At 43.5% G+C, this 14,725-nt stretch overlaps 1 protein-coding gene across 1 annotated transcript in view; it reads right to left on the minus strand.

Annotated features, from left to right (window-relative positions):
* The window catches only part of LOC147750918 (acrosin-like), a 622,490-nt gene that overhangs the window by 467,122 nt on the left and 140,643 nt on the right, over positions 1–14,725 (minus strand). The window contains exon 3 of the mRNA XM_086931720.1: positions 11,566–11,831. Coding sequence (XP_086787846.1) covers positions 11,566–11,831 — 266 coding nt within the window. The remainder of the gene's footprint in view (positions 1–11,565; positions 11,832–14,725) is intronic.

The raw sequence follows: 14,725 nt of genomic DNA on the forward strand, positions 1-14,725 counted from the left end.
CAGCTGCGATCCAGATCGGGCAATTGAGCTGGCCTCATTCAGAAAGTTCACTCCCATGTCTCACTGAAGGCAATGTTGCAAATAAGGGGAGGTAAGGACAATGTCTATTGGTTGTTGTTCTATCCTTGGGGAAAACTCTAATCCTTGCTTGCTGAGGTGGTGGTACAAATAGGCTCTGTTGCCTCACACCTGCAACAGCCAGTGATAATTGTGAATTCTGACCATCCAAAGCAGTTATTGTTCGCAGTTTTAAGGTAGGCTCAGATTGGAGATGGCCCACAGCCAACTGCTGAAGTAATGGAATGATTACAGTAAATTGACCTCTGGGACCTTATCTCCTCAAGATCTGCCTTTAGGCACTCACAAACTTAGCTGTGTCCGAGCCGACAGTGGAATGTGGCCAATGTTGTTCATGGAAATCAAAAAGTCTGTAGGAGAGCTATTCTGGAAAGAGGCCTTGGGGCTCCTGAGCTGTCAAAGCGGAGAAATGGTTAGTGCAGGGAACTGCCGGTTCATAGCAGACCACCTATAGAATGAACTTGTGAGCTATCATTCAGGTGACAGCGGCTACGCTCTCCGAGAGTACCTCCTCACACCATACCTCAACCCTGCAACACCACAGCAACGGCGTTACAATGCAGCACACATGCGCACAAGAAATTGCATTGAGAGGACATTTGACCTTTTGAAGAGCAGATTCCGCATACTGCACAAGACTGGTGGGGCCATCAAATACGAGCCAGAGGTCTGCTGCCGCATCGTGGCCGTGTGTGCTATCCTCCACAACATTACTACCAAGCGCAGAATACCTGTAGACATCTCTGGCAGTGAGTCGGAAGGGGACAATCGAACACCTGCACATGTGTGTCACGCACGCGGTGAGAATCCTGCAGAAGGACACAGGCGCCGCAACCAAATCTGCATGAACTATTTCTAGTGCACCCACTCCCCACACCCATTACTCAACTCATGCATGACAACATAAATAATGACATGAGTCAGATTAAGTTATTCAGAATTTTAGTAATTGTTACTGCACAATAAACCGGGCATTCTGATAACTGGAACATGAATGACATATTGCGTCATATGTCTGTTTGTCTGTAGGGCATGCTTGTAGCGTCAGCATGTACCCTCATGCTAATGTACAACAGGTCAGTGGCGCCTCCGGGTAGTTGCCCCTGACCTCCTCTCAATGTCCTCCTCCTGATTCTGCCGTGAGGCAGCAGAGGGCCTGCTGCTGCGGCGGGGTGCTACAACCGGTGGAAGGGACTGGCTGCTATGGCTTGATGTAGCCTCACTGGTGTCGTCTGCCCCCCCCGCCTGGCCATGGCCGGTAGCCTGCATGCCCTGCATGGCTGTTGAAATCTGCTCCAGGTCTCTCGCAACGTCCTGGCAGCACTGGACCATTTGGACCTGCATGGCCAGGGAGCGTCGCGAGAGCTGTGAGGTGGCGTTCCCAATTATATGGTTGGACCGCGTGTACACCGACGGGCGGGTCAACAGTTGGCGGTGTCTGCGGCGATTGAGATCCCGCTGGCTGGACATGGCCTGTGTGTTGGCCCCCAGAGCTGCTGTCATCCTGTCCATACGGTCAGACATATGTGCCACATTACGTGCGGTCTTGTCCAGTTGGAGGTGGATGGCGGCTAGATGACGGGCCTGGGTTTGTTGCACATGTAGCATCCTGCGCTCAATGGAGAGCTCACCTGCACGCACGTTTCGGCCCCTGCCAGCGCGGGATGTGTTGTTGCGCGGCTCCCTCACCAGTCCGCTTGTCTAGCTCCTCACAGCCGCAGGGCGGCGGGTTGGTTGGCGACCTGCTGCTGGTGTTGCAGGCCCCACTGGTGGTTGTGTGCTGCGCGGTGGTACTGCAGCGCCTGTTGGCACAGGGGTGGCACGGGCCACAGGGGCCGGTGGTGGGATGACCGCTGGTGCGGCAGCTTACCCTAATGGTCCGGGCTGTGGGGTATGATGTGTGTCCCCCTCTGTGTCCTCCGTGATGTCCTCAATCACCAGGGCCTCCCTGTCTTTGCTGGGGGCATCAGCGCCACCTGTGATGTAAAGTGGACGTTGATTAGTGACATGTTCCGTACACAGTTAGGCTTGCTACATGCATGCAGAATACCATTCCCTGACTCGCTGCAGGATTGACTCTCACTGGACATGTCAGGCTTAATGGTACAGGATGGTAATTGTGGTCAGACTACATGTCCCACAATGCAATGGCGCTATAGTGGTGTGCTTTGGCTGCATGATTGGGGTTTGATATGGGATGCACTGGAGTCGTGGAGATTGTTAGGGAACAGGGGGTCGCAGTCGCATGGCACTTACCTGGTGTGTCTTGGGTGAGTCGGGAGGAGTCAAGCTGGGTCACACCCATGCAGGCCTGTGGATTGATGGTCTCCTCCACTCGGTCCTCCAGTGGTGTGTTCGGTGGGACAGTGGGCTCCCCTCCACCTGTCGCCACATGCTCCCCCAGCCTCTCAGCAATCTTTTCCTTTGCCCGCCCTCTTAGGTCATACCATCGCATTTTAAGCTCGTCCACCGAGCGCTGGGTCACTCCCACGGAGTTCACTTTGGCGCGGATGCGCAGCCACATGCGCCTTTTGTCGGCCTCAGGCACCCTTCGGGAGTCTTGCCAAATAGCCGGTTGTGGTCCTTTGATGCTCCTTCTATGAGGTGTTCGAGCTCCTGCTCAGAAAATTTGATTTTGCGCTTTCTCCCACTGGTAGAACCTCCTGCTGCATCCTGTGACATGCTTGCCACTGTGGTGTCTCCTGCTGTACTCCTGTAGGAACACTGGAGGGGAGCTCTGATATTGTTGCCTGTACTTCAGCCTCTCACTGCTGAATGAGGGTGGAACCTGCCTACTTCCTGGTTGTGATGTCATCACTGTGCTCAGGATGCGACTTCCCGTTTTTGCGATTTCGGTAATTGCAAGATCGCAATTTCAACATGGGTATCGGCGGATTCTGCGATTATTAACCGATTTCTGGGGGCTAGCAATCGCCGATTGCGGCCGGTTGCGAATCGCATTTTTTATCGCAAATATTCATGAATGCCGTTCTGCGATTTCTAAATTGCAATTCGCTTTTTCTCGCAATTTAGAAATCGCAGATTTTGACATTGATGAATCTGGCTGATAATGAAGCCACTGGATCACTTTGTTGGTTAGAGATTTTTTTGTCCTCACTGGTGCCTTGCTGCAAACTGAGAACAATTTGCATAATTATAGACCCACACCGGGCAGCTCTGGGATTCCATGAGGCAAGTTGAGAAGCCCTTATGGATGTCACTCGGCAGGTGTTATATTTCTGGGGATGATGCCGCTGAACAGCTGCGATCCAGATCGGGCAATTGAGCTGGCCTCATTCAGAAAGTTCACTCCCATGTCTCACTGAAGGCAATGTTGCAAATAAGGGGAGGTAAGGACAATGTCTATTGGTTGTTGTTCTATCCTTGGGGAAAACTCTAATCCTTGCTTGCTGAGGTGGTGGTACAAATAGGCTCTGTTGCCTCACACCTGCAACAGCCAGTGATAATTGTGAATTCTGACCATCCAAAGCAGTTATTGTTCGCAGTTTTAAGGTAGGCTCAGATTGGAGATGGCCCACAGCCAACTGCTGAAGTAATGGAATGATTACAGTAAATTGACCTCTGGGACCTTATCTCCTCAAGATCTGCCTTTAGGCACTCACAAACTTAGCTGTGTCCGAGCCGACAGTGGAATGTGGCCAATGTTGTTCATGGAAATCAAAAAGTCTGTAGGAGAGCTATTCTGGAAAGAGGCCTTGGGGCTCCTGAGCTGTCAAAGCGGAGAAATGGTTAGTGCAGGGAACTGCCGGTTCATAGCAGACCACCTATAGAATGAACTTGTGAGCTAACTGAATTTTAATTTGGGAGGAGTCAATTGCTATACATCCATTTTTGGAGTTGGGCAACTTTTGTAGCTGGGGACCGGTCTTTTTGCCGATTTTTCCGCGTTGTTTCATAAAGATTATTCTTATAAGTTTCCCTTGCCCATTTGGTGTAGTTGATGATGGAGGAGTCAAATAGTAAATAAATGGTTCAATCGGGTGCACTATATTTCTTCAATTATCTTAACATTTTACACAATACTTTCATCCATTTAGAGACAAATAAATGAAAGCGAACACAATTATAAATAAATAAAAGGAGGAATCCAAACCATCAGCAGTATTGCAAGAAAACTCTTAGCGACTGACTGTGTATTATTGGTCACGCTTCCCTTTCCCATTCCCCTCCTTGTGACCTAAAATTGGCATTGGATATATTGTATACAGCACTTGCACATAATTCCACTGGGCACTAATTGTCACAAAATGTTCACTTTGCACACCACTGTATAAAGTTGATAGCCTTTTATACTTTTAAAATGAGAGTACTTATAAATGAATACAATTTATAAAGTATCCTGCAATACTGCTGATGGTTTGGATTCCTCCTTTTAGTTAGTTATAGTGTTCTTTGTAGGATTTTAGTACATTTAGTTTCACTAATTGTCATGTTTTTAACCTGTGTGTTTGTTTCGGTTTCCGTACAGTCTTGAATTGATGTGTCAATATGCAATGTTGTATTGTGTTATGTTACTTGCTTTTTGATGTTTAAGTGTAATGTATATGTACTTTTGGAAATGTAATGTTTTCTACTGGTGGGCTTTTGTTTAACTTTGCAGGCTTTTCAATACGAATATGTCCTGATGGCATTTGGATTTACCGGTTTTGCTTAAGGAAATCTGTTTCGGTTTAAAATAAACCAATATTTTTTACTTTGATTTCCTTTTTTGGGATTTCAGGAGCATTTCTTTTTTAAAACACTTTTTTCAGGTTTTTCATGGTTCCTAGATACTTTGGATTGCTTTGATGGATTTGGGTTTTGGTTTTCAGTTGTGCATTTATGTGGGCTTTTATGGGGAGAAAATAACATTCTATGGTGGTTTGTACTTTCTACGTATGTGTATACTGAGGATGATCTGCACCTACAGAACAATAAGTTCTATTTAATTTATTTGTTTTGGGTTGGAAATGTCATATTTTCATTTTTATGTAAGTGTTATGTGATTGTATTTTGATATTGTGTATTTTATGTGCTGTAATTATTTTACATAATGGATTGAATTTGTTCTTGGAGGTTTTTGGTTGATGAGGTCTAGTTTACTATCAATAATTTACATGTTATTTTATAATATCAGTCTTATTTAAAATTTAATTTGTATATAATGTTTTGTCTGATCATTGGAGATGAGCAGAGGATTGATGTGAATCTTCTTCAGCCTCATTTGCATTTTGTGTGGTGAGTGTCTGTACTTGTAATTTCGTTAATGGGATTTCCACAGCATCATAGGAGTTATGGCCTATTTTTATGTCTCTTTGTGTTGTATCAGCTGAATTTGCACATGTATTTATGTTATTAGGAATGAATTATATTTAACTGTGTCCTTCAGCTTTGATCGATATTGTATTTTTTTGGTTGCACTGTGCATAGTTGTACTTTTATGGTTTTATTTTGAAACGAATAAAGAATATTTGAAAAGAAATGGCTGATGTAATAAAATATGTTTCTTATTTATTTAAAAATGTTGGTTAAGATTATGTTTACTTTTTGGGGAGTTTAGTAGGTTAATATTTAATTAGAATATGCTTTTAGCTATTACTGGTAAGTAATCTACTCCACTGTTGTTTATGAAGAGTTTTACTTTAACTTGTAGCATGCCATACATTGTTTTAGTTTATTTGCTAAGTTTAGGAGAAATTTGGGTTACAGATTGCTCCATTCGTATTTTTTGTTAGCTTTCTTTTTTATGTATTGCTTCTATAAATTTATAGCATGTGATTTGGATTCTGCCTAGTATGAATTGGAAGGCATTGTGCCTTCCTTCCACTGCGTTTTTTGATTTGGCTTCCATTGCCAAGCTGCTGTCAGACATTCTACCATGGTATTTGTAATTTGGGTTGGTAACTGTGTTTAGGGCTATGTAGTCTGACAATCTAAGTATCTTTGAAATATCCCTGCAGGGAGCTTAGTTTGTGTTTTCTGTTGGAAGAAAAGGCTTTCTGTTAGTAAATTGTAGTGGTTAGCTACCTCTGTGACAGGGACATCGGCTAGTGCTGTAATTTCTTTTTTAATTCAAAGGCAATTTGACTGTAGCATATTCCACGCTTGGGGCCTCATTATGATGCCTGTCAGCCCGACCGTCTGACCGCCGTGGACACGATCTGTTTCGTACCACTGAGGCCAGCAAAGGTCCTCCCGCGTATCACGAGGCAACTACTGCTACCGCGGCAGTCAAATCAATGGCAGTGGACATACCCCAGAACATGTTGCTGTAAGTGCATACAAACTCACAGGAAACGTGATATACACACACACACATGCATGACATATATGGGGATATGCCTTGTGCTGCATGTACCCCATTGCTGGAGTGTGGCACTCTGTACACAGCCCAGTCAATGGGTACAATTGCCACATACTGACTTACCAAAACTCCGGCACCCACAGGGTTATAGTCTTCGGGGTTCAGCTGCCACAGTTTAAGGGGGATCTGGAGAAAAGGATCCACACCAGAGACTTTCGGGAGAAGCTGATCTGGTTGAGTATGCACCCTAAATACTTTGTTTCTGATGAGTCAAGGCAGCCAGCCAGACCGCCACAGTCATCTCATTGGAAAGGCACATTGTGATCCATATGGCGGTCAGAACTCCCTATACAGCTCTATGGCTGCAGCTTTTCTCTAACCGCCATCTCAATAGTCGGAGAAAGGCTGTCGGAGTCGGTGGTCTGGCCGCAGTCGGTCGGAGTACATGATGCATGAGTCACAATCAGGTGGTTGGACCAAACGATTCTGACGAGACCGTGGTGGTCCAACCACCTTTAACAGGACCGTGGAAGCTGGTCTTCCTGGGATCGTAATGAGGCCCTTAGTGCTGACTGTTGGATGTGTGTCCACACGCTTTGATTGAAATGGTAGTAACAGCCTTATATGGCTGGGTGTGGGTAAACTTTTTAGCTGGTTTGATTCGTGGCTTGTTTGAAGTCTATGATTATTTTTTTATGTTTAATGTGGTTTGAGAGTTCAAAGTAAGTGCTACTTTGTTTATTTCGGTGTAGGACATATATAAAAGGGGCATTTGTGTTTTCATATTCACCATGTATGGTGTCTATCCGAGGTAATGGTTTATGGGGCATTTTGAAGGTCCTATTAATCATCCAGCTTTGGCAATGGCTTAGTTTTAGTAAGTTATCATTTCACAGGAACGGTTCCTCATCATGTGTAATTTGTAAGTGTTCAGGTATTTTTATTATCTTGGTATCTTCTAGGAGTAGGAGGGATATTGCTAGAGGCTTTTTTAGTTTATTCACTTGTGCATTTTAAAGTGGGTATAGATGGTGGTTGGCCTGTGATGTGTTTGGGGCTTTAGGGAGAATAACTTTGGGGATTTTTGTTGTGGGCTCTTGGGAGCTAGTGCTTGCCTTTATAATATCCGGTGATACCTCCCTTCTATTTCTGTTGCCTTTGAGAGGTGGTTGTGTTGCCTTACATTGATAACAACTTTTGTAGTGGCTCTTCCACAGCATGCAGTAAAGTAATATTTTTTAGAATGTTCCATTCATAGTTTCTGTCAATGTACTTTCTAGGTTGTAGGTGTAGCTAACAAACCTCCTGATAAGGAAGAGACTCGGACACCCAGGTTTTCTTGCAAGAAATTTATTTAGGCAAGTAGAAAAAACAACGCGTTTCGCCTTTACGGCTTGGTCACGCTCGCAAAACATTTTGAAATGCCATCTTCAATACACCTCATTCAAACACGTAAAAACCAACAGTGCAATGATACAAAAAGTTTGTAAAACTGGCGGACATATTGGCATGGACCCATTGACAATAGTAATTCTATTATGGATCACATATGGCACATTCAAATTGCATGTATTATTCACATCTATTCATTACTATTTATATGGCCAAACATAATACCAAAAAATCGTATCAAAACGATAAAAATAATGTTACGATCACAAACATTATTTTATATCGCCATAAGAGTCCAATTCTGATGTTATGCATTAAATGCTCAAAAACATGCTATTTCATCATAATGAACTTAATAACGTAATTCATACGGAACTAAAAATCAATGCACTCCGATTCCGTGTCACGTGCTAAGACATCACACTAGAAGCTCCACCATGATTGGTTCTGTCACCAAAGCCACTGCATCAGGCTTATACATTCGCTCCAATTAAAGCGCTTGATTGCTAGGAGACTAACCAAGCATTGTAAAATAATATTTACAGCTGCAACCAAGATCTTAACCTACATAGTAGGTAATTCTCAAATAGCGCAGAATATTGTTAGGTTCCAAGCCCCAGTGGGCAAATACAAGCTCAAATGCAGAATGTGGATCAAGCATAATGTTCATAAATCCTTGCCCTAGTGGGCATATTATCTAGAGCTTCAATCCATGTTATTATAGCATCTTTCATTTCATAGTCCGTCAACAAAGATATAAGTGTTCTCCGTATTTGCAGTTGTATTGGTTGAGTATTTGAAGGTGATATTCTTGTTAACAATATTTAATTCCTGTTATTTTTCAGTATCAATATTATGTACATCGATATTGTGTAAGTGATCCTAAAGCCCATAATCCCCAGTTGTAAAATAGCTAATTATTACGTCCTTACAGAAATCTTAAAACTACAGCACTGGGTATGTAATAGCCATTGAAAATCCACCACCCTCTCCAATTTAGAAAATCGTTATAACCAGTTTTCCTGGATTAATCACTTTGCCTGGGCGATGTAACAGCCATTTAGCAGCCATATTCCCCATGTTAAAATGATTTACTCCCATTTTACCATCAGAAAACAATAGTACGTAGACGGAAATGTTTTTAGCGGCCTATTAAGGACTATACTCCATCATGTGTCAAATAGATATTTAACCATGTAGATGTGGAATCAGTGGGTCACTGATCCCATCCTTGGGTGCACACTATAATTACTCTATGATTCACAGAGGTTCCGCACTAAGTTCATTGTTAATTGTTCATATTTATTCAAAGTAACAGTTCATAGATAATTCTCATAGGCATATCATCTTTGATAAATTATTCCATTCTCAACATATTGACTTTGTCCTTTGCGTCAATCCTGGAGACAGGGCTTGGCAGTTCGGACTGGACTGTTCCCATGAGCCACAGGGTCAAGACTTATTTGCATATACCTGTGTCTTAACTGAGGTGGCGAAGTGAGCTAAAGAACAATGATGGATTCAACCCAGATCTGTGACTGAGGGCAAGTGTCTGAAAAGTTTCAGCACTCAGTCCATCATCTCCTTGTGTTGGAGTTTTGAGTGCACCATTTAATGAAGCAGCAAGGCTACTCGTGCCTTTTTCATATTAATGCACAGAAACTTCTGAGTTCTTTACGTGCCTGTGTTACTTCTGTTCTGAATGAAGAATTCCCTGAAGAGTGACTTGAAATGATAGGCACACAATCGAAACCTGAGCAGAGCCAAGGCATATCTGAATGAAGGTCCCCTCCTCCGGTTTAATGCGATCGTAAGTAAAGGGACATAAACCTGCTCATGTTGCTACTCTAGTTGCCTTTAGGAACAAATTGTATCTTACTCTATCAACAGAGGGGAAATTCGCACCAATGGGTGGCAAAATGTCAGTGAAGCATCATTTACATTGAAAAGATGTGAATTATTTGGTTTATTTCAAAATGGTGACTAGCAATAAGTCAAACCTTGGTGTAGGCAGTGGTGTGGCTAGTCATATTTGATATATTACTACCTACATTGCTAAATCTTGCATTTGAGGTATATCTATACATGCATATTATTTCCTTCCTTTCACACTTCATTTGAATGGAGTTGTTTGAACATTGTATGCAAGCCCTTTCAAAGCACATTATCTTTGTTGTTATGAGTGCTTCTCTTTGTTACTTTGTCATAGAGATTATAGAAGAACTATAAAGAAGGCCCTCTAATCACCAATATCTACTTTGAATGTTCTAACCCTTCCCCACATATTCATTAAAACATCTCTTGCCTTAATTCCAAACTCATTTACACAGTTGCTACATTTTGGGGGTCATCACTTCAGCCCGAAACAGCATCTGTCATTGGACTGACCGACACCCTTTTCAACCGTCCCGACCGCCCCATTAAATGAGACCAAATACTTAACAGTCGCATTCATATATTTTACTATGGGAGCATGCATTCCGCCTGTACACAGCGCGTAATGCATGCTCCCATAGTAAAATAGGAGTTGCAGTTCATCCCTGCACCCAGTGGCAGGCACCTCAAGGGACCTGCCACAATGTGCAGGGATCAACAGGAGGGCACAATAGGTGCCCCCTCGACCTCCAACCAGAGGCCGTGCACCAAAGGGGGCCCTGCTGTGGGCCCCCAAAAACGCTTTTTTCGACATGGTTTGCATGTCAGACAGACAGACAGACATGGAAATCATGTCGGGGAGTGTGCATTGTAATCTCAAGGGCAGAAACAGCCGCCCTTGAGATTACGGCCTACATTCTGACTGGCGGACGAGCTATCTGAGCCCGTTGGAAGTTAGTCTGAATGACATAATGAGGCGGTCGGAATGGAAACTGAACGGCCCATTTGGATACGGCTATAAGGCTCCAACAGTATGTCGGCGCCTTTACGCGCCACATCGTAATCGGCTCCTAAGTCAGAAATAGCATTCTAATATTTTAATCACGCTCTCTTAATAACGTCCAGTGACCTTCTTGCCTGTGGCGTAATAGAAAATGATGAGGCCTTCCACCAGAATGTGATGAGGGTCCCCCAAATCTCCCATATCTCACAGATATTCATTTGCCTTGGGCTGAATGGGGCCTGCCTTGAAGGGTTGGGGGTAGCCAGTGGAAGGTTGGGTGCCCCACCTGGGCTCCAGGTGCCAGTGTTACGCCCTGCTTCTTTCGTCCAACTCTAAATATTCATTCATATTGAAGACCTTTATTTCACTGAAAGAAAACTATCCTCCACAAAATCCCTCACTCATGTTCTCCCAGTACTTTTGTCAATCCAATAGCGCCTATAATGATTCATTTTGAGGTAAAATAGGTCCTCTGGGTCTTACCCGCTCATCATTGAGGACAAATACCCAATTATCTGCCAAATAATTGTCTTATGGTTTGTATCTTTAGACAACCTTATGCTTTATGGACAATATGCTTTAAGATTTTTAAAAAATCCAAAGTTAGCTAAAGAATGATAATTTCCTAATTGCCTTACACCCTCTGAGAAATATTCATGAATCTACAAAGAATTGTGTGCTGATAATACTGGTGTATGTGCTAAACATCTAGTGCATGCCACAACTGTCACTTAGACCAGCTCCCTTTTGGAATGTGGTCATCACTGGTATGACCTGCATCTTCATATGTTGTCACACCTTGGCAGTAAGTAAAATCTTCACTTCCAAATAATGCTCTCACCAGATTCATGGCGAAACTCTTTAACATATTTTCTGTACTTAACATGCGAATAAAGAAGAAAATGATTCTTACAGCCTTCTGTCATGACTCCCCAACCGCTGATGTAACAGGGGCGAAATTTGGTGGTGTCCATGGTGGCACTGGGAAGGCAGGCGGGCTGTGCGAAGTCATTGTAAACCACTGGCTGACTCAGTTCAATGACAGCTAAGTCGTTGGCCTCCACACGAGGGTTATATTGCTCATGCTGCTTGTAAGATTTCATTGTTCGTATCTGCACTTCATTAGAGAGCGCTGAGAGCATAAACCCTCCAACCACAATTCTCCATTTTGACCATGCTCTAAAGGACAGAAAAAGAATTCTCAGTTAGTGAACTGGAGAAAGGTTCAGTACAATCGCTCTTTCATCCTATTTTCTGCCTTAATTAGAAGAGGTATTATTAATAGTGAACACACAAAACAAACAGCAGAGACAAGCACTGGTAATCCATACCCTCAAATAAACATCAAAATTGAGCATGCAAGCTGTGAACGTATCATGTTACTGACTAATAGTTGTAAGGCTTATATGGGCGTGCACCTCATTTGCCGTCTTGATGACATGCAATGAGTTTGTTTGACACTCTTTAAAGTATCCTGTGGAACAAGCCCTTGAGAGTAAAGTTTACCCAGTGAAGTTCTGAGTTGGATTGTATGAAACTGAAACCATAGCCTTAGGTGAATAGATTGAGTACTAGAAATAAGGATTCTCCATACACATATCAGACGCTTAGGGGCCGATTACAATGTCGGGCAGAAGCCTCCTCCCGACAGTTGGAATCTCCTCGACCACGTCAGAGCCCTACCGAATGACTCGGTCAGTTTACATTCCGACCGCCCGATTACGATTGTCAGGGTCGGTACGTAAACCGCGTGGTCATTCCGAATCGGTTACGACCGACTTGCGGATTATTAGTGTCAGTCAGAATTGCATTGTACACCCCTATGGACAGTGTTTCCGTCAGAAAGTGACTTTAGGGGACCCTGGCAGGGCCCCCTTCATCCAGGAGCCTCTGATTGGGACCTAAGGGACCCCTTGTAAAGCCCTGCACTGTGTGGCAGGCACCGTGGGGTGCCCGCAACAGGGTACAGGGTATTCCGCACACACCCCATTTTCCCATGGAACCCTGTGTTATGGCCGGTTGTGGGGCGTAACACAAGCTCCCATAAGAAACAATGAGAATCTGACCGAATAGTGTTCGGTCACATCGTAATGTGGCAAGCGGAACCACCAACTAGGAGTCAGTCGGTCCCGATTGCAAGATGGTGTCGGGCAGAGGCTATCCACCCCGACATAGCAATCAGCCCCTTAGTTGAATACAGTCCCACAAAGTGATTTAATGACCTCCATGTGGTTCATCCGGAGTCGAGCGCTGAAAAGACTTGTATAACAGTACCCCTGAAATTTTTACTGCTTTTATTGTACCCCATGTTCCCTTTTTTACAAGACAAACGTTCTTAATCATTGGATCACGCTATGTTTAATCTCTTTTTACTGTGTATAAATACTATGCATCTTTTATGATCTGTGATCGAAATAAAGATTTTTTGAAATGAAATGATTTAATGGAGATTGAACCATAATGTGCAAAGTGCTGATGGTCCACTAAAGGACAGAGGCACGGTTGTGTTGCCGTGATCTGACACTGGAATAAAGCATATATTTTGATACTCACTTCTTGTTGGATCTTACCTTACAAAGTGGCCACAAGTTGGGCAACACAACCGGCAGATTGGACCCACAGATTGGCGACAGTGGAATAAGAGATTTGTTGCATTGGAAGAAAAAGTTAAATGTCTTCCTTTACTTCGAACAAGTGTTTTTGATCTGTATCCCACCATGGCGCATTTGGAGATCAAGAGACATGAGTCGTGTTAAATAACTTTTGGGGAGGCTATGCTGATTACTTTACAAGTTTACTCCTCCACCTATGAGTTAGTAAGTGCCCCAACTACATCATAGTCATGCAAAAGGTGATTATGCCATTGCGCATTCTTTAATATTCTATGAAGGTAGCATTGAGACGTTTCACGTTGCGTGCCGCCATATGTTTCTCTTCAAGGCAGAACATTGTTTGGATTAACCAGCAGCAAAGCATACTCAAGACTTTAACAGTGTTTAGTAATTGCAACGTGGGAACGTTATCATATTACCTGCTGCTGTATTTTATTACCAAAAGTGTTATGTAAAATAGTGCTCAAGGCATGGTTCTCGTATTTTGGAATTGATCACAATGTGAACATACATGTTGATGTCAGCTTACAACAGGGATATTTGTGCAACGCTGTAGCAGTTATTTTACTTCAGGCTACATTGTATTGTAACAACACTATTTTGGGGTAATAACAAAGAGCTATTTTTCATCATGGGTGAAAGGGATGGTAACAACGTAATATTAAATATTACCTTCAACATTGGGTGTTAAGAAACACTTTATACAGCATTTGAGTATCACAAACCTTCTCATTAACCCCCACCCCCCTCCCCAAGATTATGCCTGCACCAGTTGAACCAGGGGTGAAATGGCCAGAACGGGAGGAATATTTTGTAAACTATATCTCCATGTTGGAAGATGAAAACGAAGATGAATTGTCTGCATCAAGGAAAAAAGTATCATCTACACGTTTAGGTCCAGAAGGATTAAGAATTCACAACCAAAAGGAGAAGAAAGTCAGATTAGACAGAGAATCGAACATTTATAAAAATGCATTGGAGGATCTGGATATTTATTTTTCAAGCTATGGTTTGAATAGCTATAGATTTTTTTTTTTTTTCAAAGGAAGCAAAACCAGAGTAAACCTGTTGAAGACTACGGGGGTCATTAGGATGTCAGCGGTGCGGAAAAATGCATTTTCCGCCCGCGGGCAGCGGAACTCACGTCCGCCATATTAGTATTGCCAAACATAGGCCAATTTCCATCCACCGTGGAGAGACGCACACCGCCATCAAAGTGCGCCTGTCACCGCGGCAGTGGGGGCCAATGGAGACTTACCGCCGTGCAGAATGACGTCTGCCCCGCTCCACAAATTAGGATGCCCCAAACAAGCAGACGCACCTCAGCGGTGACACCACCCAACCAGATATTGGTGGAAACTCGACAGCGAAGTGCGAAAAGAGACTCCCGGTCCACACCACCCGGTCACAACCACCATGGACCCAGCTCTACACGTGTTCCGATGCTGTACCTGCTACATC

This window comes from Lissotriton vulgaris, chromosome 1_1, assembly GCF_964263255.1.
Source record: "Lissotriton vulgaris chromosome 1_1, aLisVul1.2, whole genome shotgun sequence".
NCBI lineage: Eukaryota > Metazoa > Chordata > Amphibia > Caudata > Salamandridae > Lissotriton > Lissotriton vulgaris.